A 24,557-nucleotide genomic window follows, 5' to 3' on the forward strand; every position below is an offset into this window, starting at 1 on the left:
TGTTTCAGTCAAGTCTAAGCATTTCGCCCTTTTGTAAAGATAAACTGGTTTGCACTTTCCAATACATTTTATAGGTAAGTAAGAGGGTGAAGTGACTTGGTGGTAACACAATCAAATCTGAGGACAGATTTGAACTTGGGAAGAGTCGTCTTTCTGTCTCTAGACCCTGACAGTCTTATCCACTGTGCCACTCACCTAACACTCAAAAAATTTTTTGTAGGTGCCAATAAAAGGCATTAGGCATAATTCATCACAAATCTGAAACTGAAAATAAATGACTAGAAAAGTGTAACAGTAGAAATAATCTTGGGAAAATATAGTTCAATTCTTTCTAGGAAATGCTAAGAAAAAAGCAATTTTTATAAATATTAAATTTGGAGCTTGAACATAATACTAATTACATAGTATTAATAGATAATTCAGGCACAAAAAACTGACAAACATACCTACAGTATACTAAATAAAATACTATAGTAATTTATATCATGTTTACATGCTGAACCAATGATCCAATTCCTTCTGAAATTAAGTTATTGAAAAGAGGACAAACAATTTGATAAAAATTATCCATGAGGCACCCTTAAAAATGAGTGTTAGAGGTTAAGATATATTCCAGTATAATCTACTGAATTATAATTAAGACTATTACCTCCTTTTTATTTAACTAAGACTGGTAATGTAAAACAACAAGCATCATCAAATAAACAAGACAAAATAATTTTGATTCAGTAGGCAAGAAGCAGCCAAGAGGAGTGGATAGCTAGACAGCTTTAAAGACCATCTCTTACACCTATTTGACTGAGTGTCTACAGGCTAGTTACAACTTCTCAAAGGTAGAGTAGACTTACTTGTAGAGAAAATTCAAAACTTATTTAGTAAGTGACTTTCCTCACCCATGACATCACTAGTCTAGCCACCTATTGCCTCTGTGCAAGTAAATATACAACTTTTAAGGGATATATCTGAATCTATTGGCTTATTACTAAAATATTGAAGAAGATATTATATTCTGAAAACAAGATTCAGGAAGTAACTATTTCTGGGAAACGTTAATTAAACACTCAAGTATACTTCCTGTCACAAGAAAAGTTAAAGTGATGTAATAAAAAGATAGCCTCTCCAAACTCAGGGGATATATATAATTCTAGAAACAGAGATCTGCAAATCCTGTACTGTACCAAGTTATAGGCAAAGAGGAATTTATTCATTATAAAGACTTACGAGTAAAGAGGGATTTTTAACACAAAATGTGTCTACAGCTGCCAGTGGTTCATATCTTTCTTTTTAATTCTTTTGATTCAAGAAATGTGAGAGTACTTACTTCTAATGTGAGAGTACCCCACTTTTTGACTAAAAATCTCTCTCTAACACATCTTTCAAGCCTCATAGATTCTGACAGGTATCCAACTGAGGAGAACTGGTAATCAGCCTTTTAAGAGGGAGGGTGTGCCTTAGTGAACTGCCTATCTGCATCCTGAAAGCAATAACATAAGTCTAGGGGGGATAGTGTTAGAGAAATTAGAGGCAGTTGAACCCATAATGGGCTGGCAGGAGACAACATAAACATTCACAACTTTTCATCTAGAATCCAAAAGGTTTTCTATTATATGTTTCTTCTTCTAAACCTGGGCCTAATATATTTCAATAGTTCATGAAAAATGTTTTTACCAAAAAAGTACTATTTTTGATATATACGTCACCACTTTACCCAATCATACACCAACAGCAGATAATTAAATAATCTTACAGACTAAATTGGAAAAGAAAAGGGAAGCAGGAGTTACTACAATTGTTGATGATATCATGATAAAGGCATCTAGGGCTACACACCCTCTCATCTTGCTAAAATAGAAACTCAATGAAAGATCTAGAGACTGTAACTTAGGCTAAGCATGAAGTCAAATTAATCCCTAGAATTACAGTACCCATCGAGCCTTAGGTTTGCAAGGCCATCTGTGCCTCCTGTGGATACCAACCACTGGTCTGCCAGTTGGGCTTTTCTGACGACTTTATTGAAAGGCCTGCTGTTCCTGTTGTTTGGACACCTGTGTCTCCCCAGCTGGAGCAGCTGTAAAAAGTATACTATACTTATAAACTTTAACCTATTAGAGATCAAGGAGGCACAAACCTTGAGTAATATTTTTGGGACCAAAATGACACTAAGGCTACATACATGGATAGATTTCAAGGTGTCAGTGAACCTGAGTTGGGGGTGGGGTGGGGGGCTGCATAGTTATTTCAGTAAAATTGCTTTCCTTTGTTTTTTAAGCCTCAAATTTTGTGCATTTAAAAATATTATACATAAAAGGTTCTACTAAACTGCTCAAGGAGTCCATGACAAAAAAAGAAAAAAGAGGAGGAGGGGAAGGGGGTAAGAACCTCGGAACCAAAAGAAATCTTGAATTCCTTTGATGATTTTTTGGACAGTAAATAATAACCATTATTACCAAAATAATATTTTCTAAACCAGAATACAGATTATTTTTTTTTAAAACTTCCTACTTTTGAAAGCTGCAAGGTAATAGAATTGACAGACTGAATTTCTTACAGATAAGTCTTTCTAATCATCAGCCTTTGGCAGTTGTTACAATCAATCTAATCACAGAGAACTCAGTTTAAAGACTAATCTGTTTCAGCCAAATCACAATCCCTCTCCAAGACCTCCACAGTGCCTCGTGAATCAGCATCCTCACCTTCAGTTTCAAGAGCCCTCCTAGGGCCACTCTAGACTTAACCCACTTCATTTCATTTACTAGCCCTTCTTGCTTCAATCTCACTCAGGTAAACCCACTCATCCAAAGATGCATCATTCCACAGCCTTCTCTTAAAGCTTCTTGCCCAGGGCAACCAATTTCTTCCTTCAACCCCCAGCCACAGGCACTCTAATCTCCAGAAAGTCCCTCTACTTTTTGTTCTCTCTGCAATTCAAAAAAGTTGCAAAAAAGGTCACTTTCTTCAGCACTTCCCCAACTTCCTGTTAGCTGTGCAGTGATTTATTCCTGACCCTAACTGTTCTGATTAACTATTACATCTTACCTCTTCACCCTCCCCGACACTAATTTCCACTAATTGTGATAATGTATATAGAATTATAAAGTCTAAAAGTTAAAGAGAAACATCTTAAAGACCATCTAGTTCACAGAATGAAAAAATTCTGCTCAGAAGGCAGCCAAAAAATTTGGGAAGTTGTAAGTAAAATTATAATTTTGTTCCTCAGCTTTCAAGGAAATTAAAGCAAAAGTAAGCAAAAAAAAAATGCCAAAAAAAATTTTGCCTTAGGATACTAGTTTCCATCTATATCTGACTCAAAAATGGAGATAAACAAGTTCAGTCAGGGTATTTCTTACTCCTCCAAGTTATTATAGTAAGTTATGAAAGTAAAGAGGAATAAAAAGTACATCTATTATTTCAGGTAAAATCTCACAAGCAAGTGACTCACTTTATTGAAGAGCAAATTGAGACTGAGAGAGACTGAGTAGGCTACTTGTATAAGTGGCAGAACCACCTAGAAGTCAGGTCTCCTAACATAATACTGTGATGCTGCTGCTGCTGCTGCTGATAATGATAATGATGATGATGATGATGATGATGATGAGAATAACAAAATTTATTCATTTTAGTAAGTGCCAAGCAACTTTACAAATATTTTCTCATTTGAACCTCACTAGAACTCTGAGAAATAGGTAAGTAATATTGTACATCTCGGTGACATATACTATAACTAAATGCTTTTTCATTTAAAAAAATGTATGTTTTCTGATCAGATATAGTTTTAAAAAGAGATGCAAATCATCAAAAAGAATTTTTTAAAAGCTTCATATATTAATGGGGAGAGAAATTCACATTATAACTATTGCTTCAATATGCACCCAAGGAAACTGGACAAGATGACAAAAAGAGTTAATGATGGAAGAACTGAGAAGACAGGCATATTAATAGAACATTAGTCAAATTGTGAGATAGTCTGGAAAATAATTTGGAATTAGGTAAGAAAAATTATCAATTTATACTTTTTTGATCCATATGTACTTTGTTATTATTGTCTTCCTAAGCCTACTGAGTGTTTTCTTGGCAAAGATACTAAAGTTATGCCATCTGTTTCTTCAGTTCATTTTACAAATGAGATAACTGAGGCAAACAAGGTTAAGTAACTTGCTCATGGTGGCTCTGTGCTCTATCCCTAAAGCCACCTAGCTACCCACTAAGTGGTAGACAATTTAAATCACTACAGTCTTTTTAAGCATATATTCCATGTCAGGACTGTGCAAGTATTAGTACTATAAGCATTATAAAAGCATATATTCTAAAGGAAAAGTATATATGTGTGTGTGTGTGTGTGTGTGTGTGTGTGTGTGTATACACACTCTAAGTATATACATACTACATACAATATGAATGTGAAGGGGAAAATTTGAACTAGCAACAGGAGGAGGGAAACATCATCTGTACCAGTGATATCAAATTCATATAGAAATGTAAGTTACAAACACATACCTTTGGACTTTAGCTGTATGCTAAATATGCTTTATTGTATTATAGTTATGTATTTTGTTAACTATTTCCCAATAGCACTTTAATCCAGCTGCTTGAGCAGTGTTTGGGAGTGGGAGAACTAGACACCTCAGTGTTTCCAGTCCCAGGAGATAGCAAGTACCAAGACACAGGACAGGGATGAGAAACATGTGTCCCAATATCTGCCAGGATGACTTGATGTCAGAGAAGTCTTTCTTGTCTCCCAGAAGACTGGTTGAAGAGATATAAATACCAAATCCTGGTTAGCAGTGAGAATGGACTTAAAGTTTACTGAGTAAAGAAAGGTGACACGATCAGACCCACAAAAATCACTGGACTATGCCTTATGGAAGATAGGATTGGAGTAGAGAAAAGAAGACTTAATAAGAGGCTGGTGCAAAGTCCAAGACTAAAATGGGGTGGAGGCTGTGTGTGTGTGTGTGTGTGTGTGTGGTGGGGTGGCATTTGCAAAAATTGTTAAAGAGCTACAAATAACAAGCCTTCTCCACCTTCACAATTAATACCTTCTGGTTTTGTATTGGCGTTTGCACTTAAACATGCTCTTAAACATGATGCTTATCAGTAAATTATTCATTTCAGGGTCGAGGTTGCCAAAGTAGAATTCTCTGTCAAGAAGTGAGCCTACCAACCAATTCACACCCATCCCCACCAGGTTTAGTTAAGCTCAGAAATAAGTATTTACAATCTTCATCAAAGGCTGTTAGCTTATCTAATGAAGCTGTTAGATCTGGCAAAGGCCTCAAGTGCAAAAGGATGACTGTAATTTAACACAACTTTTGGTGGGCTAAGAACACCCTTTCCTTCTACCTCCAGCAGCTTTATAAACTATTAGGTTAAAACTTAAAAGTCTAATACAGCCTGCCTCTCTGCTGGTACTGTGATGGTTTGTTCTTAGGTTAAGACTAATCCAATACAGCAACAAGGAAGAACATTAGCATGTTTTCCTAATTTAAGTCTTCTCATTTCCATTGTTTTTCCATTGTATTCCATTCCATTATAGCCTATATGTAAAAACAAACATGTCCAATTTTTCTACTAGAAACCCCATTAATTTTAATTGTCATATTACATGTAATCAAAGAAACAGAGGAAATAAAACTAGAGTCAGAGGACTCTAGAGTCATAGCATATATATCTATAAGAGCCCTTATCCATGGGATTATAATTCACATGCTATAAAATGCCCTTCATAATTTACCTTCCCCCTCACCCCAGGAAATTCTATGTCTTTTCCCTTGTTGATCTCATTTTCACCATCAAACTGCAAGTCGAATTATTTGTAATCAAAGAAATACAAGGTATAGAGCAGTTTTCTCAAATCAGGGGACCAATGCTATCTGTCTATAAGAGCCCTTCCCCATGAGAATATAATTCACATGGTATAAAATGCCCTTCATGATTTAGATTCCAACCTCCCCCACAAAAACATGCAATTTTCCCCCCTTCTGATCTCATTTTCATCCTCAAACTGTAAGTCTTAAGAGGGTAAGAACTATATGTAAAATTAAGTGTTGTTTATACAGGTTGTACCCAAAGTCTTAGAGCTGCACTGAGATCTTCAGATCCTCAGAAATAAAGATATTGTATTTTGAGGGGAAAATCCAAAATGATAGCAGGCACAAATGGCACTGAAATTCACAACATCCCAAAAAATAGGTACTACAAATATAATTAATGCCATTTTAATGATGAAGAAGCTAAACTTGCTCAGAAAGGTTAACTTGGTCCTGCGTCCACCAAATCTATTAAGTTTCAGGAGCAGGATTTGAGCTCAGGTTTTTCAGAAAAACCTGACTCCAAGACTTTATGATCAATAAATGTTCAAGAAATAAGAGAAATCAATCTGAGGTGATCAGGAAAAGGAATCTGGGTTGGACAGAGAAGTACAGGCAGCACCTGAGCAGGGGGTGACAGGCTGGATCAAATCATAGAGGCAGCAAAGGACACAGGTATGTTCAAAGTGAGTGGGCTGGTTTGGCTGGTACAGAAGATTCTTATACAAGGGGATAAATGGGAGATAAGGCTGGAACACAGATGGGGCCAGAGGGTAGAAGGGCTTGATGAAGAGCCCTTGGCTCTTCTGAAGCGGAAAATGGCATGATCAAAGCTTTACTTTGGGGAAGATTAATTCGGCAACTGATAAAAATCACAGATCTAAAAACAAAAAGAAATTGGCAGCATTATAAAAGAAAAACTGGCACTGGGACAAACTAGAAGTGGGAAGACCAGTAAGATGACTATTTTAATAGACTAAGTTGTGAGGTGAAGAACCTTATTGACTTTGCAATAGATAATAATGAATGGATTTGGGGGGTCAAAAGGGAGATTTCTCCTCTTTCCACCTCCTGCCTCTCTTCTCTGGAGGAGTGGAATAAAACAGTAGAAAATCCAGTTTAAAGAGGTTTCCAAGAAAGCCAAGTAATGTTACTTAAAAAGAAGCCATCATGAATACTGATAATCAAAATGTGATGGTACATAATTTTTTCATTGATCGTCGCTGCCTCTCCTCTAGACAAGAATCTTATGATTTTAAGCTCCAATAATAAAACTTTCTACACCAAACCCAATCTTACTGAACCAATTGCAATTCCAATGATTTCCAACTCTAATTTTTAAGATAATAAAAATATAGTAAAAACCTGAATATGCAGCATGATTTGGTAACTCCCCATAAAATAGAAAAAGTCAAACATATAGCTGGTCAATCATTTTTAAGTAAGTTGCAAATGAGAATGAATAAAGAAATTTAGCCAAAAAAAAACAGAAGAAAGAAAAGATTTTGGGAAAGGGGAGAAAGAGAGGGAAATCAAACTACACCTATTCAGGATATAATAAAGAAAAATAATCTGCAGAATACAATAAACCTTACAAAAGAGAGCAAATACCAGAATAAGTCCTGATTAGTAAATGGAGATGATCCCAAAGCAACTGAAAAGCTATGAAAAATTAATGTAAAGACAACTTTCTAACTCACAAGTATGTGAAAAGGAAACTCTTATGAGTAAGACTTTATAATAGAATGGAGATGAAAAATACAGATTACAATAGATGAAATAACTACACAGTTAAAAAATGAAGACAGTAGTTAGAGAAGATGCAATGTATCTTGGAGATAAAGAAGAGAATATTGGAGGAGGTGAAGATAAAATAATTTTAATAAATTATAATTAATTATTAAATTTCAAATAATTTCATTGTTTTTACAATTGTCTAAGAAGGAAGAAGAGGTAAATAAAGTGGGAAATAGGTTACAGATAAGGACAATGAAATAAATATTTCACAATCTGATGATAGTTTAACAAGAAAAACTTGTGAGATACAGCTTTTTCTACAGGTAAGAACTACAAATGAATCTAAATGTAAGCACATGCTTCCACATATGAATGTGTTTTTAATTTCCTGTAGGATCTAGAGTTTAAGAAAAATAAGAATGAAGATAGCTTGAAGAAGAAAATGTAAGTTTTCTATATACAAAAAATTATATAAGAAGGAAATTATCAGTTTTGGAATTTGCATGCTGCTATAATATATATGCATACAGTATTTTGACATTAATAAAATAAATATTTCCATGTTTCAATCCTAGAAAAAAATTAGTTTAATCACAGAATTATGATAATCACTGCAATAGTGTACTAGATATAGACTAGACATAGGCCTATATTAGAATTTGGAACCTAACTTTAACATAAACCATAAAACAGACTTGTAGTTCTAATAAAGATATTCAACTTATTTAGTTGAGGAATACCCTGACAAACATTGAAGGTTCATGCTAGATGAACATGATGCATATAAATAGTGCTTCAGGGCTCATCTCTGACACATGGTCTGGAGGCAATGGGAAGTTTAACAGATGTAGGAATTATATTATTTTGCTAACAAATGTTCTATTTTACTTTTTTATGCATTTATGTTTTCCTAAAGCAAAATGTTTAAATTTGAAAGTCTCCTAAGGTTGAGTTAGAAGAGACCTTAACAGTGTAGCACAACCCCTGAATGGAAGTTAAGTGAAGTAGCTGTTCCCAATAAGCCTGTAGAACCTGGATCACAAGTCAAGTCTTTAGTCTCCAAATCCCACCTTTTCACTGCACCACATATATTGGAGATAAAAATCACTCTCCTTTAACTTGTTTATTTTAGATTGGGGAAAAGGATATTTGGCATACAAATTTCCTTAGCAGCTCAAGGCTTCTGAAGATGTATATTGAGGGAGATGGGGGAGAAAGTAGCATTAAATTCCTTTAAAATGACCATAACAGAATAATATCCTTGTAATTCTAAGGATCTATCTGTGTTTGTATAGCAAGACCTCCCTCAAACAATTAGTTCATAGGTGCTTTCCAATAATTGTGATTCCACACCAAATTACATGAGATGGATTTATCAAGGATGCAACAAATGTAGAAATGATCCTCAAAAATAAATGTCAACAGAAAGGACAATGATCAATGTTGGAAGGGATGTAGGAAATCTGGGACACCAATGCATTGTTGGAACTGTAAATTGATCTAACCTTTCTGGAATTACGCCCAAAAGACAATAAAAATGTGCATACCCTTTGATCCAGCACTCCTCTACCGGGTCTATACCCCGAAGAGATCATGAAAAAGGGTAAAAACATCACTTGTACAAAAATAGTCATAGCAGCCCTGTTTGTGGTGGCAAAGAATTGGAAATCAAGTAAATGTCCTTCAATTGGAATGGCTGAATAAATTGTGATAATATGTTCATTATGGAACACTATTGTTCTATTAGAAATCAAGAGGGATGGGATTTCAGAGAAGCTTGGAAAGGCTTGCATGAACTGATGCTGAGTGAGATGAGCAGAACCAGAAGAATACTGTACATCCTAACAGCAACATGGAGGTGACGATCGACCTTGATGGACTTCCTCATTCTATCAGTGCAACAATCAGGGACAATTTCAGGGTACCTGCGATGGAGAATACAATCTGTACCAGAGAAAGAACTGTGGAGTTTAAACAAGACAAAAGTCTATTGCCTCTAATTTTTTTTTATTAAAAGAGTGTCTCATGTGCTACATAATTTTCCTATCTCTAATATTTTATTTTCTCCTCAAGAATATGAGTTCTCTCCCAACACATTCAATTTCAATCAATGGAAACATGGAAACAATGTAAAGATTACCAGACCGCCTTTGGGGGGTGGTGGTGGAAGAAAGATTGTAAAATTCAAAACTTTACAGAAAATGATGGCTAGGAACTACCATTGAATATAATTGGAAAACAAAATATTAATTAAAAAATAAAATGTTGATAGTCACAAAAAATTCAAATTTTACAGGTCCTATTTCTTAATATAAGTTCTATTTCTGAAAAGACACACACACACACACACTCTCACAGAGTCTTCTGAGATCATTTTTCTTGGGTTCCTGAAATAGTTGGATCTCCTGACCTTACTGCAATTTAATGTGTAAAATAATTCATTTATAAAGAACCTAGAAAATTGTAAAAGGTAAAACTAACTACAACTACAATTACCAGCCCAGAAAACAAAGTGTTTAGAAAAATTCAGGGATGTTAGAGGTAAAGGTAGAATCGAGAAGATGATTTATAAGCAAAGAAAACAAATAAAAAGCATAAGAATCATATTTCCCTTGCCTTTCTTTCATTCAGACCAAATAATGTGGAGTTATGTTCCCAAAAAGTAATTTTGGGCTGGAGATGTCTTTATTTGCCCCCAGACAAACTGAAGTTAAACAGGATGACAAAGTATATTTGCTCTGGGACAGTGAAGGAACAAAGAAACTTTAGAATGGCATAACTGGTACATCTGGCCTGAAATACCTCCAAAACACAGAAACAGACAAAATCCCAGAAAATGAATTGAGTATCACAGTTCTATCCAAAGGTTTTACTACTAATCATAAAATCAAAACACTAGGCATACACACAAAGGGCCAAGTAGAAACAAGACAGGATCAAAATAATTTTAAAAACAAATTTTACTCCACACAGATACTATTCTTCAGGCTACAAATGCTCTTGGTCATCAGAGGCATCATCATCCTAACACCAATAGACACAGAGCAACTCAGGAGTGTTCATCTCTTTTTATAAAAGTTATGCACTGTCAGCATAAGTATAATTTGAATGCTTTTCATTTTTTCTCTTCAATCCTCTGGTCAGAATGTAGACACAACAGATTAAAAGACAACATATTCATTTGAATCTACAATACCACTATCCTTTCAAATTATTTTCACTAATCTAAAAGGCATCACATAGCCCTGACACTTAACTCTGGAATATATTAGGGGTGTTTTGCTAAGTGGACCAGTGAGCTAATGTACTAAATGTGCTAAAATACCAGATGCACTAAAGAAAACAACTTACACATATTAAAATAATAATAGCTAATGTTTATATAGCACCCTAGGAAAATCTCATCCACATTTTTAGGAAAAAAAACAGTATTTCAAATTAAAAACTCATCTAAATCAGCATGAAATTACTCTGACAACAGAAGAATCTTCTTTGAGACATCTAGACTATAATAAAATAATGTTGAGACTAAGCTGCCACCAGGCTAGAAAGGATAGGTAGATACAGTAGAAGGGTGTATGTATGTCTATGTTTCAAGACATAATCTTTAAAAACTCCAGAGAATCCCAGATGATTAGGTAATTTTTGCCTACAATATATTTTTAATCTGTAATAGTTCACCATCCTTAAAGCAACTTGCAAACAACTCCAAAACACCCCATGGAGAAAAGTAAAGACAGATAAAATTTCCCTAGCCTTTATTTGCTCAAGACAGGTCAGCCGTGTCTTAAGAATGGAAGGACTGAAGTTCTCAATACCACACCAAAATACTCCCCCAAATAAAAGACATGTCACAGAATCTCTGGGTTGGAAGAGTTCTTACATCATTATGTTAACTGAAATCTTCAATGTAACCAGACAAGTTGTCACCCAGTCCTGGGTTGGAAGACTTTGGTGGGCCTTTTGAGAGTCTTGTTTACTCTGCAGTGCCCCAAATTTCACAATTCTCTTCTATTTCACACTCCAAAGCAAATCTTATTTCTACTCTTAATATTTTTAAAGTATTTCATCTGTACCTTATGAGGGTTGCATCACTTGTGGTCTCTGTCTTATCTCACAAATTCAAAATTATATTTGCATTTATTTTATACCTTTAAAAGTATTCACATTTATCATTTCATTTGAAACTCACAAACTCTATGAGGTAGATAAGTTACATACAAGACTGAAAACTTTACAGGAAGGTATATAGAATAGCAAAACCTTGGTATACTTAGAAGGAAGTATTCTACTGCCAAAAGGTAGTCCCTAAATAATGCACACCATAGGGTAGAGTCTCAGAAAGTTATTTCGGTATTACCCCCCACCTTGCAAGTATCGGATTGTGATTCTGTCACTCACATGTGTATTACAAATAACTTTTTGTATATTTTAAATATATGAAATATATATAGAAATATATGAAATAAAAACTAAGCTCCACTCAGTTTATTTCTTTGTTAAGTATCATTTCCTTTTATTGGTATCAAATTTAAATTGATCAAATCTCAAGGGATGCTCCTCCCCCTCACCTCCAACTATCCTGGATCTGATGTTCACCAAATATGCCACAATCATGATTTTAGAGATTTCACTTAAATTTTCCCTTTCAGACTTCCTTTGAAAAGTCTAGATTTAGTATTTCCTCATACATGGTGTTCCCTTCTCTACTTTCTCCAATCCTTTTAATTTCTCTTTAGGCTTTATGAGTCCCTTGAGGGGGTGATTCTGAAATGAAAGGCTGCTTATGTTTAATGAAGCTAACACCCACCCAGGAGTGTCCCTTCTCTATTCCTCAGAGGTCAACTCCCAATTACCTGTTATAGAACTTGTGTGTACATAGTTATCATATGGTCTCCCCCATTAGAACACAAAACTCCAAAGAAGGATAGAAAACCTTGTTTGGCCTTTCTTTATGTTACCAGCATTTATGTCAGTGCCTCAAACAAGATAAGCCCTGAATGAATGTTTTTTGGCTGATGGACTGAGAGTTCTTAAAAACTAGAGATAAGGAAAAAACATAACAAACAAACCATCTTTTTGCTCTTCTACTGCCATAGTTACTAAGACCAGGTCAGGGAAGAATTAAATTCAAACCTTTACTCTGTCTTTTATGAGTTCTATGACTAAGTTAAAATACCGAAGTACTGCCCTCACAGGGGCATTGTGAGGTGTGGTTAAAATTATTCATGTTCAATTATTAAAACATTATGCAAATGTCAGTGTTATTATTATTTCTTTTCACTTGCAAACCAACAAGGCACCTGGCCAAGGAAGATATGCCCTTAACATATTTAAAAGATTGAACTACCTTTGAGTATTTTAGAGCCTCTTTTTCCCAAGTTACAAGGGATCAGTTAATTTTTTTTGAGGGTGGGCTATATTATTAGCTTTTATGAAATCCTATAAATATCCTTTGATCTGAACCAAAGACAGAATAAATTTTATACATAAAAGACTACAGTCCTGTGCTTGACCATGAAAGAACATTTTCTTCAGTTATCTGAACTTTGTGTTCTAATTCAAACTTTGTTTTCTACTTCACATGGGGGGGGAGGAATCCATGAATTTTGACCACAAGATGTTACTAGTGATTAAAAAAAAAAAACTATTCAAGTCTGGCATTCGATGGAAAGCATAATAGACCTCAATAAAAATATCATAAACTCAAAAATAAAAATGGAAATATCAGTCCCTTCAAAGGGGAAAAAATATTATTTAAAGAAATCTGTGATCAAAAAAAATCAAAAGAGTTAATATAACTTTTAATTAACAATATGTATCAAAAAAAGGCAATAATCTTGAAAATTACAAAATAACTAATCATTAAGAAATAATCAGGTTTAACAAGAACAAAAAAAGAGTAAAATAAAGCAGCAAAATACACTATTCTAGTATTAGTTAACCATCAGTAGTAAACTCTGGTGCCCTAAAATGGTCACATTAATTTAGCAATGACAAACCTCAACAGGTGCACACAACAGTCATGCCTAAGGCTTTACATATGAAAGAAACATACATATCTCTGGCAACAACAAATGTTCTCTAGTGGGCAAGGATGAAGAGAACAGCAAGACACTATCTCTGAAGGAAGCATATTCTCTGCTCAGACATAAAGATATTAACAGATAAAGAGGTCATGCAAATAACCCCCCCCCCCCCCATCAAAGCATATATAGCAACCAGGAATAGCTTAAAGGCAAAAAACAAAAACAAAAAAACAAGCCTGTCCATCCAGATTTTAATGAATTTCAAACAACAACAAAAAAAGAACTCCCTATTTTATGAAAACAATTAACACAAAACCACTTTTCATTTCTTTTATCAGATTCCAGGGCCCTTGTATCCTTGTTCTGAGTACCAACATTCTAAAATTAAAGTTTTCACTAAGGGAGCAAGAAAAGGCTGATGACTACACTGCCCAGTAAGAATAATTGGAAGAGTTCTTCCAGATCTTAAAAGGTTCTGAAAATCTTCAAGCAGAACTAGAACAGGCCACCAATTTAGTTGTCACTGGAAGGAGGCAATTCAACAAATATTTATTGAGAGTCTAATACATGCAAGGCCTTCACTATGGAATTAATTTGAAGGTTTTTAAATAGCAATGCTTTAGTGAGGTTAACAACATTACTAAAGAAGAACACAAAGTCTCAACTGCTGATAAGACTCAATTTTATTCAGTTCAATTTTTTTTCACAATAAAAATTCCAAGTATTTTTGCAACGTTTATCAGCTGTATTCAAGGAGTAGTTCATTGTTGTAAAGCAACCCTAATTCTTACTGCTATCCTCACACGTTTAGGAAATTGAAGTTTTAAAGCTTAATTTTATGATCATCACTTTCCTGTTTGTAAGAATGGAAAAGCTTAATGCACTAGTCAAATCCTACCAGATAGGTAAGATTCTCTTCTAACTATTATCATATTTTAAATAAGTATTTCAGTGAATATTTATGGCCCAGAGAACCTGAAATGGGAAGACTGCTACAGATGCATAAGTAATTACTGAAAAAAAAAAGCATTTATGTTCAGTATGATTATGGAAAAAAAACACAAAATAAAGGATGTAGGGCTTTCAAAAAGCATCCAACAAGTACAGTCTCACTCCTATGCAAGTAATTTCCATGTCCCTGGGAGTCTAATGAACTGAACATTCAGAAAAATGCAATAATTTGGGTTTAAAAATAAATTATTTCACACTAATCACATACTATTAAAAATCTTCAAGATAAAGAGGCAAGATGGTATATTTTAGAAGGCCTTGATTCTACTATATGGTCTTAGTTTCCTCATTTACAAAAATGTTGGACTAGACAATCTAGAAGGTCTCTTTCACCTCTAAATCTAATGAAATCATTAAGTTAATTCTCACTATTATAATTTTTGAAGTTTATACTTAAAAATATTGGTGAATTCATCAAAAAGTTCCCTTCAACCAAATTTGTATCCCATTTTGAAACAATAAAAAGAATTACTTAGTGACTTTGAGCAAATGAATTAACTTTTCAAAGTCTTAAATTTTCTCAAGAATAAAATAAGGAATTGCATTAGACGATCACAAAGATACCATTCTATGGAGCAATCAACAAACACTAAAATGACACTAGCTGTGTGACCCTGGGCAAATGACTTAACCTTGTTTGCCTCCATTTTTCTTTTGTAAAATGAACTAAAGAAGGAAATGGCAAACCCCTCCAGATCTTTGCCAAAAATACCCAAAATGAACTGGTACGAGTTTGACTGAAACTGAACAACAACAATATGTGGGGGAACTATAACTGAGATTTCCACAGTTCAATGAAAAGGCCATACAAAGTCATCTAACAATAAATACAAGAACTAATTAGAAAAAAATGAATAAAATAAAGCAGTCTCTTCAACTTAAACTGTACAGCCCAGCAGCAGAAGGAGAGAGAAGGAAGGAAAATTAATTCTACACAAACATCAAAAAGATACTTCTTTTCAGATCCCATATAAAAGCCCCTTTTCAGAGGCTCATCCCGATTCACTGGGAAACAGCTGTCAGGGACTAAGGTGTCACAGTTAAGACAGTTTTTAGGTAGCATATGGACTTATTACAAAGTGAAATCAATCTCTTACTGATAGGCAAGGGGAGCCAGTCAGAGGTTGGCAAGTCCATTGGAGTTTTAATTGTTTCTTTGCAAATCATCTATTACAGTAACTGCTTTCAAATCTTTCAAGTATACCCACTCTTAACATTACAGTTGAATGCTGTGAATCAGCCATGTCATTCTGATGTCAAGTAACTGACTACTTCTGAATATCCATGTTCATTTAAACACCATCTGAGTGTACAGATTTCATGATGTGAAAACTTCCATTAGTCATGTATTAAGAAGTTTTAAAAGTACATGCCTTTGCTTTTTCATGTTTTGAAACCAGTTTAATTTAGGATTAAATTATAAACACCATTCCAAACATCTGCTATGCTACAAGGCTGCCAGGGTACACTCTGATCCACCTTCCCCCGTCCCCCCAAACTGGCCCTGTGATTTCAACGGTAAAGAACTCCTTCAATCAATGTAGACTGGCACCCTGCTCAGCAACTTAAGAATCTCAGAGGCCTGGAGCACTCAGAGGTTAAATGAATTACTCAGGGTCACACTGCCAGTATGTAGCAGAGACAGGATCTGAACCCTTATCTTTTTGATACTGTGGCATCAAGGTCAAATATCACACTAATTCAAGGTTATTGGCCAGAATCCAGAAATGTCTCTTATGAAAATTGAATAATCTAAATACTCTAAAATGCTCAAGGTTAACACAAATACCATTATTCTTATATTCAAAGAATGACAGGTGTAAGAATTTAGTGTCATAATTGGATATTCACAGACTAGACTCTAAAAGAGTCATCAATGTATGTCATGAGTGGAAACATTTTACCACAAACTTGGGCAATAAAATATAACCTTATCTAAAAAATTATAGAATCATTACTTTCAGGAAGACACTTAAATCCTCACTCTGCCCAGAGATATTTTAGGATATTTATTCTATCGTTTCAAAGGTGATATGTAAATTAAAGACAAAGTCTCACTGACAAGAATCATTAAAATATTATGTACTGAAGTATTACAATTTTGGTCTGTGTTTTTCCATAATGTAATTATGAAACACAGAAATATCTGAAAGAACCTCTTTACCATATCTTCCTATTGCTCAGGAAAACAAAAATAATTTTAATATATATGGAAATAATTAAAAATACACACTTAATTCAAGAGCAAATTTATTATAGAAGAACCTTAATGAAGAGATTATACAAGAGTAGCATAACTAGAGTAAGAAACTTTTGTTAAACATCATTGGAGATGTAAGAAAATATCCTTTTGAGAGATCACTTTGTTCAGCTGGGTTTTAAAAAAAAAAATTATAGAATCTTCTCAAAGGGTGTGTAGAATGTGCATAGATTCAAATGTTCATTTCTTGGGGTGGGGTGGGGGGTCTAAGTTAAAGTATTAAGATCTGAACCAAATAATAGAATGGATAGAGGGGCTTGTCTTAGTCAGGAAGATCGGGTTGGCCTATATTAGTATGAGACTATGAATCAAGTCTTAATTTCTCCAAAACCATACGAAAACTCGCTAAGTCTGTAAATTACAATTCTGGTTGGAGTTTCCATACCCAAGTTTTCCCAATTGATGAAATCACAAGATTGGACAAAAACATTGACAGCAAACCTTTGGATCAATTCAACATACAAAATGTGGCACAGAGAATTACCAATATAGAGGAAGGCACTTTTGAAGTCACTGAACAGAAATCCTGTATTTTATAAAGGAAGACACTGATTCAGACGGATTAAGTTTCTCACACAGGTAGTAAATGGCAAAAGACTCAATCCTCCCTCCACTGCACCAAGCTATCTGCCCACAATGAAATGCAACAAGGTCAGATGACTCAAGAATAAATTCGGGTCTGCAAATCTCTCCTCTTAAAAACTGAATATTATAAGTCATCAAGCATTTAAGTCTACTGCAGGGACCAAATGTAGTCTTTTGAAACTTGTGAATTGATTACACTGAACTTCTACAAATGATAAGAGTTTATACACTGAAAGTGAAGAACCTAAGAGTTTAATATATATATATTTGAACATTCATATGTCAGGCACAACCTTAAAATAATGTTCTCTTCCCCAAATAGTCACACATTCTAGACATGATGATCCCATAGGCTTAAGTACGCTCTTCAATTTTCCCCAGAAAGATATGTGGTTATCTAAGAGTCATCAATTGATCAGTATGGACAATGTATGGGAGCAGTGTGCAATCCCTTCAAATCTGATGAGTGATTGTAAATTTCCTTGGCCAAAAAAAAGTCATCACCCAGCAACAAACTTCCTGGTAATGAGCTTCTCTGAACTTGGCCCCTGGACAAAAGATATACACCAGTTGCCTGGCCCACAATCAAAGCCTACCCAGCTTGACAGGACTACCAGAGTTTAGGTTCCGCTGACAAAACTTTCAAAAACTCAGGAGAGTATGTATACAAGTAAACAAGGGATAAATCCAAATACATAAGTGTGTAATATACATACTTGTATTTGTGTGTTACTTTTGTGTCACTCAGAAATTTATCCATTAAAAGTAATAAGGGAGAAAAACCAAGGAAATAGTTCATAGTTTGCATTAAATACATGCTAGAGTTGTGATGTGGAAGCAGAATTTAGGAAACCTGTTCTTTTTCACAAGTAAGAATATTAGTTCACTTCATCATTATGCTAGTCTAATAATTAAATGAAGCAGTAATTTCATTGTCTTGAATAAGCTCTGATCTTGAGAGAAGGGGGGCAGAGAGAGAGAGAGAGAGAGAGAGAGAGAGAAAAGATCAATGAAATCTGCACCTGCCCTCTCTCTAAAAAACTCTCATTGGACTTCTGGACATATTTCTGGTTTTATCAAGTTGCATATTTCTTAACTATTTTAGCACCTAACTATTGCTGAAGGGCAAGTCACACATTTAAGTCACACTACTATATTATACAAAGAAAACATACAAATTAGTTTATATCATTAGCAGATGGTAAGAATTATTGGGGGGGGGGAGATTTTTCCTGTCATTTTGACATCCTTAAATGGCTTGAAACAAATAGATTATTTTATAGATATAGATATATTTTTTCCTAGTAAAAAGAAAAAAACAAAGCCAATTCTAGAAATTCTAACTCTTCTAACAACTCACATACACAGTCAATGCCATGACTACAATTTGTCCCATAAAGTTATGAATTCTGATGTAAAAATTCAAAATTAGTCTCTGTATTCACTTTACCAAAAAAAGAGAGAGAAACGCCTTTTCCTTTCAGTTCACCTGAAATGTAAAGCTTAAGTGCTGAAAATAGGAATTCAAACAAAATCACTACCAGATAAGCTCTGATTGGATCACAATGATCTTAATCTCCAGTTAACACATAAAACACAAAAGTAATGGTATTGCTCTAAAGAATATGATTCACTGATTTCAAAGAACAGTCTCATCTTTAATACTATAAGTCTTTAGATGCAGCAAAGACAGAGCTAAAAACCACCAAAGCACCATGATATCAAAACTACAAAAATTTCTCCCCAGCAACCTATCATCTTTTTCTTCAATAGAAATAATAGCTGCTGAATATTTACAGCTGAATATACTTTTAAGATTTGATCAGCTGGAAATCAGTCATATTCTAAAAAGCCTAATCTAAAGAAAGACCAGTGAAATGGAAAATATCAGCGAATTTTATTTTTTGAAAACATATTCTGCTAATTTAATCTAGCTTTCTTAGGATGCACTAAAAGTAATTCTTCCCAGTACACTCATTTATTTTTAATCCACATATTTATAAATCACCTAGATCAAACACTACAAATTCTAATAACAACTAAACTCATCATTTTAGCACATAAAATGTGTGCTTCAAGCACACATCCCTGAATAGATCAAATGGGAACAGCTACACTCTATGCTTTACCTTTTTCTAACTTTAAGTCATATTTTCTGCTCCTAGGTCAGTTAAGATTTCACAAAAGTAGTAAACTTTAAAGCTTATACATTTTTCTGAAGTTTTGACAATATTCTTTTGAATTTGATATTCTCAACAGCACAAATACCACAATAAAAATAATGCCATTCATAGTGAACTCCCTCAAGAGGCGCAAAAATCAATCAATTCACAAATCAAAACTGCAAGCCGTCAACATTTTTTTTTCTCTCCCAGTTATTTCATGTGCCTTAGACAATCTTTATTTTATAGTAATCCACCTGCAAAAGCCAAAAAAGAAATGACTAGCCTGTTATGCTCGACAAGCATGCAGGCACATTTATTAATTTCTCCACATTGTTCCTAATTTAAAAAACAAACAAACATAAAGATCCCTGTTACCTACCTGCAGTTCGGGGGCGGATCAAGGGTGATTTCAGCTAGCTCTTTCTGAATTCTGTGAGTGAAATGAGAAGAGACACAAAGCATTGGAGATAGTCTATAGAATAATCAGGAATTACACTGCCCTCTACCAACATGCAGTTAAATGCAAGGCTGGCTTTGCCTTCAGTAATGCTAACATGGCTGCTTCCTCTTTGTTCTCAGAGGCATAACCCAAATCCCATAACAGAAACTTTGCAGCTTTTTTCTTACTTACTACTATAAATAAATGAGACATCGGCGCCGATTTAGGTAGTAATCCTCCACTAGCACTAACTAAAGTGAATAAAAGCCGTTTTAGAACACTTTTTAGTTAAGAGATTCTCTTTTCAAGCTTATATGCAAATGAGACAAGAAGGGAGGAGGGAATGCACTAGAATATTTGACAATGACTTTAAACGAGTTTTACTGAGGCAGAATTAACAAGCTACAGCAGGGAGCACACAAGTAGTTTTGACAATATTTTATCTGTTCTTTGTAACTTACAACGTTCACAAATCAATTGGTAGAAATGTACAGCATCATCCCAAGAACACTTTGAAGGATTTTTACTTTTAGCATTGGACTGAATCTCTTTCCCACACCCTAAAAGCACAGTACTCAAAGTGAAAAATGCATTTTCAGATTACAAACTAAGCATGTGCTGCAGTTTCTGTCAACTTTAGAAACTTGACTTTGCTTTCCATCTTTGTCTTTTAAAAATTTTAGGTGCTTTGATGACTTTAGACTTGTTTAATAAGTTCTCTGACAACAAGCAACAACATTTGAAGCATTTGTGTCAACAAATTTAACTATTTCAAGATTAAAATCAACTCCAAATGAAGGTGACAGAGAAAAGGTAAATAGGTTTAAAACCATAGAGAAAACATCCCTTGAAGCTCTGCAAAACTGATCAAGTTAAATCATTATTTTTTCCCATTTCCTATATTCTTTTACAAAGATTTGAAAAGTACTGCATATTTTAATGTTGCTTAATGATAACTACTCTGTAAGTCTTTGGAGACAACTCCTAATAATATGAATTAATGACTCTTCTGCAACTTCACTATCAACATTGATGGATTTCCATGGGTAGATATGTTTCTCACATCCATCAAAGTACATAAATCAGTAGAAAATAAATGCTTCTTTCCACCATATGAAAATATGGATTTTTTCCCCCTACTGTTGAGCTACATGAATGTGGACAGTCAAGTGCACCCATAACTCTCCTTCTGATCAGGCAAAGGGGGCAATGTAAGTTCTGCAACAAGACATTGACTTCTTAACTGGAAACTCTTACTTTCCACAATTTTATTTGCTCTTGCATAACAATATGTAGGATGATTCTACTTAAATGCAAAAAAGAATTATAAAGCATTCATTTTAAAGGCCCCTCTTTTCCAAAGTTGAAGGTGATGACTTTTTAAGTTATAATTATGCCCAATATTCTCAGACTTTACAGTTAAGAGCAAATGAATACATTTTTACATGCCAATAGTATCACACACAGAATTCCAAAAGATTCCTAAAAGTAAAGCTACTGCAGACCTGAGTCTCTATCAAGTTGGGAAGACAGAGTGGGGAGGGGGGTGATCTTAAAGCAACATCTAATTTGGAAATATGTAGTTTTTGTTCAAGAACTGTTTACTAAAATAACAACAAAGGTTGGGATAAGGGACATTACATTTCTACGTAAAGACTTTTAATCAAGTCAATACAATGGTGAAGTTTGCTTTATGGAGTCATTCTTAAAGCTATCTTATATACAGCTTAGGGGATGACAATTTTTCATTTAACTCCCCCAAAAGTTTATAACTTAGTATTTTGATTTCTGAATTTAGAGATAGCTTAAGTCCTAATTCACTTAAAATACAGTTTACAAATTGTACTTTAAAAAAAAAATCACCTCTCATAGGTATTACCTTTTAGCACTAGTGGATAACTTAGCAGTGGTTTTGCTAGAGAGTTTGGTGTTTTTCTTCTGCTGGGTGGCAGATGGTTTTCTTTCTTCTTGCTCCTCAGGTTCTGGTGCTGCTGGGTCCCTCTGATCTGCATCTGAACTACCACTGCTGGTACTTGGACTTTCATCATCTGACCTCTGCCTATCACTGGACATCTTGGTCAAGTTATTTTTCTGAAAACTTTTTAAAAAAAAAAGAAAAGAAAAGAGAAAAGGGATTAAACCTGGAGAATAAATTCTACATCATTCCTTTCTGCAAAAAAAAAAAATGTCCTAAAATGTGTCTTTTAAATGAACAGCCTTGAAAAGTGTCTATACACTTATCTCATTGTTACTGCAAGGTTACAGAGGGAGGTGATGTATATACCAGAATGCCAATATTTAAAGATTTACAGAGCTCAACTTGGAAAACCCACTCACAATTTTTTTTTTCGTCCTATGGACAATCTATCAATTGTCTACTTTCTCAGAAGGCAAGAAACAGATTTGCCAGGGAACTTGGGTGATGAACATTAATAACATATGACACACTGTAAATAACAGACCTCGCTGAAAAATGTTAAAAAGTCACTAATAACGTCTAAATATTTACACATTTACATTGGTCAGGGCTACCCAATTCCCTCTCTGAAGGAAAAACATGTCCTGTTAATCACCCATATGCTTCCTAAACGTGGCAACAACCCCTTTCTCTTTGCATTTAAGCCTTTAAGCACTGTACCTCCCCCCTCCTCCCCAAGGAAAAAAGGGGGGGGGGACTAATAAGCAGCCTCCTTCGTTTACACGGCCAGCAGCAAGGATTCATTTGGCTACCACAGGGCTGCTCCACAGTGAAAAGCAACATTCAAACTGCACCTTCTGCAAAGCTCCCAATGCCACCGTTCCTCGCTCGCTTTTTCTATTACAGACCGACATTTTGGCCAAAAATAAAAAATAAAAGGAACAAAGCCCCCCCCTCCTCCTCCACCTCTCCTCCCCCCCCCCCAAGAACTCCGAACGGAATTTGCAAAAAAAGAAAAAAAGAAAAGCTATGGCTAGGAAATTTGCAGCGGCGGCGGCGGCGGCGGCGGCGGTGGAAATGCAGCTTTGCAGCCCCCTTTGTGGGGAGGGACAGGGAGAGGGTTTGTTATGGTAGGAGGCAGCGCTCCAATATCAGCATGGTGTGTGCACCAAGTGATGCGTGAAGTCAGTCCTGGCTCCTCGGGCTCCCGGAGACCCACAGGGCGAGCGCCGAAAACAAGAACAAAGCTCCCCTGCCCCCCTCCCCCCTGCCCCCACCAACCAACCCCAGCTCGCCCCGGCGGCGGCGGCTGCTGTTGCCGCCGCCGCCGCCGCCGCCGCCGCCGCCGCTGCTGCTCCTGCCGCCGCCGCCGACCAGCCCCCCCCACCGCCCGCCGCCCCCCCCAGAAGCCCTTCCAGCTTTACCTTCACCGCCGTCCTGCCCCGCTCACACGCAGCTCCGATGTGGGGGAGGGAGGGAGGGAGGAAAAAAACCCTTCCTTAAGGAAATGGAAGCAGCCGGGAGGGGGGAAGGGGGGGGAGGAAAAAAGAAGCAGCGGAGGCTCCGGCCGGGGAGCGTGGAACATTCAGAGTCGGAGGCGCTGTGCAGTGCGGCGCTCCGGCCGGAGGGTGGCGCCGCCCAGCGCCTTTGCGAGGGAGACGCGCACAGAGAAAGAAAACGGGGTGGGGGTGGGGCGGGGGCGGCGGGGGCGGCGGGGGAGGGGCCGCGGGGCGGCGAGGGCGCGAGCTCCCCGGGAGCCCAGCCGGAACGGGGGCGCTCCGCGAGCGCCGCGGCCTCCCCCGGCCCCGCTCGCCGGCGATCGGTGCAGGCGGCAAGCTCCCCGGGGCTGGGAGGGGAGGGAGGGGGAGGGGAGGCGGCGCGCGTGCTCGCTTGCCTGGCGTGGGGCGCGCGCGGCGGCCGGGCTGGCTCCCTCCCGTCGTCCGCTCTCGCGCTCTCTCCTCTCTCCTCTCGCTCTCTCGCTGTCTCTGCCCGTCTCTCCCTCCTCCCCCTCGCTCTGGCTCGCTCGCTCTCCCCACCCCCTCCACACCCCACGCTTCCCCTCGCCCGGGGGGCGCACGCGTCCGCCCGCCTGGGCCGACCAAGGACAAAGAGTGCGCCGCCCGCCGGGGACAGGGGCGGACCGGCCCGGAGGAATGCGGCGGCCCGGCCGGCCGGCCCCGGGGAGGGCGGGGGCGCCCGCGGGGCCGCTCGGGCGGCAGCCTGGCTTCCGGCCTGCGCCGCCCCGGCCCCGGGGGGGGCCCCCAGCGCGCCCCCGCGGGCCCGCCCCGACGCCTCGGAACTTGGGCGGGGGGGGGGCGAGGCGCTGAAATGTCCGGCCCGCGGCACCTCGCGGCCCGGCCCGCCCGGCCGCCCTTCCCCGCCCCCACCCGGCCCTTCACGTCGGGCCCCGCAGCGCGCCCCGGGCCGGGCTCCGGCGGCCAGGCACACAAAAACTTCCTGTTTACGGCCCAGCCCCGCCGCCCCCCGTGCGGACAGGGGGGCCCCTGGGGTCCCATCCCCGCGGAGCCCAAGTTGGGGAGGGGGGACAGCCGCGCCGGCCCGATCTGATCCCTAAACAACGCCCCTGTGTTTCCTCAAGAACACGA

General features: G+C 37.3%; 1 protein-coding gene across 2 annotated transcripts in view; it reads right to left on the reverse strand.

Annotated features, from left to right (window-relative positions):
• Window positions 1-23,951, reverse strand: part of UBE2E3 (ubiquitin conjugating enzyme E2 E3) — a 98,271-nt gene extending 74,320 nt beyond the window's left edge. Inside the window, exons 1-3 of one of the 2 annotated variants that reach the window (XM_074215574.1) lie at window positions 23,846-23,951; window positions 21,913-22,131; window positions 19,974-20,024 (exon numbers count right to left, since the gene is read on the reverse strand). In XM_074215574.1, the coding sequence (XP_074071675.1) occupies window positions 19,974-20,024; window positions 21,913-22,106 (245 nt within the window). In that variant the 5' untranslated portion in view covers window positions 22,107-22,131; window positions 23,846-23,951. Of the gene's footprint in view, window positions 1-19,973; window positions 20,025-21,912; window positions 22,132-23,375; window positions 23,622-23,845 lie in introns of those variants that run through there. The other variant, XM_074215573.1, reaches the window with a different exon arrangement.
• Between the last annotated feature and the right edge of the window lie 606 nt (window positions 23,952-24,557).

Source organism: Macrotis lagotis, chromosome 1 (assembly GCF_037893015.1).
Source record: "Macrotis lagotis isolate mMagLag1 chromosome 1, bilby.v1.9.chrom.fasta, whole genome shotgun sequence".
NCBI classification, from domain to species: domain Eukaryota; kingdom Metazoa; phylum Chordata; class Mammalia; order Peramelemorphia; family Peramelidae; genus Macrotis; species Macrotis lagotis.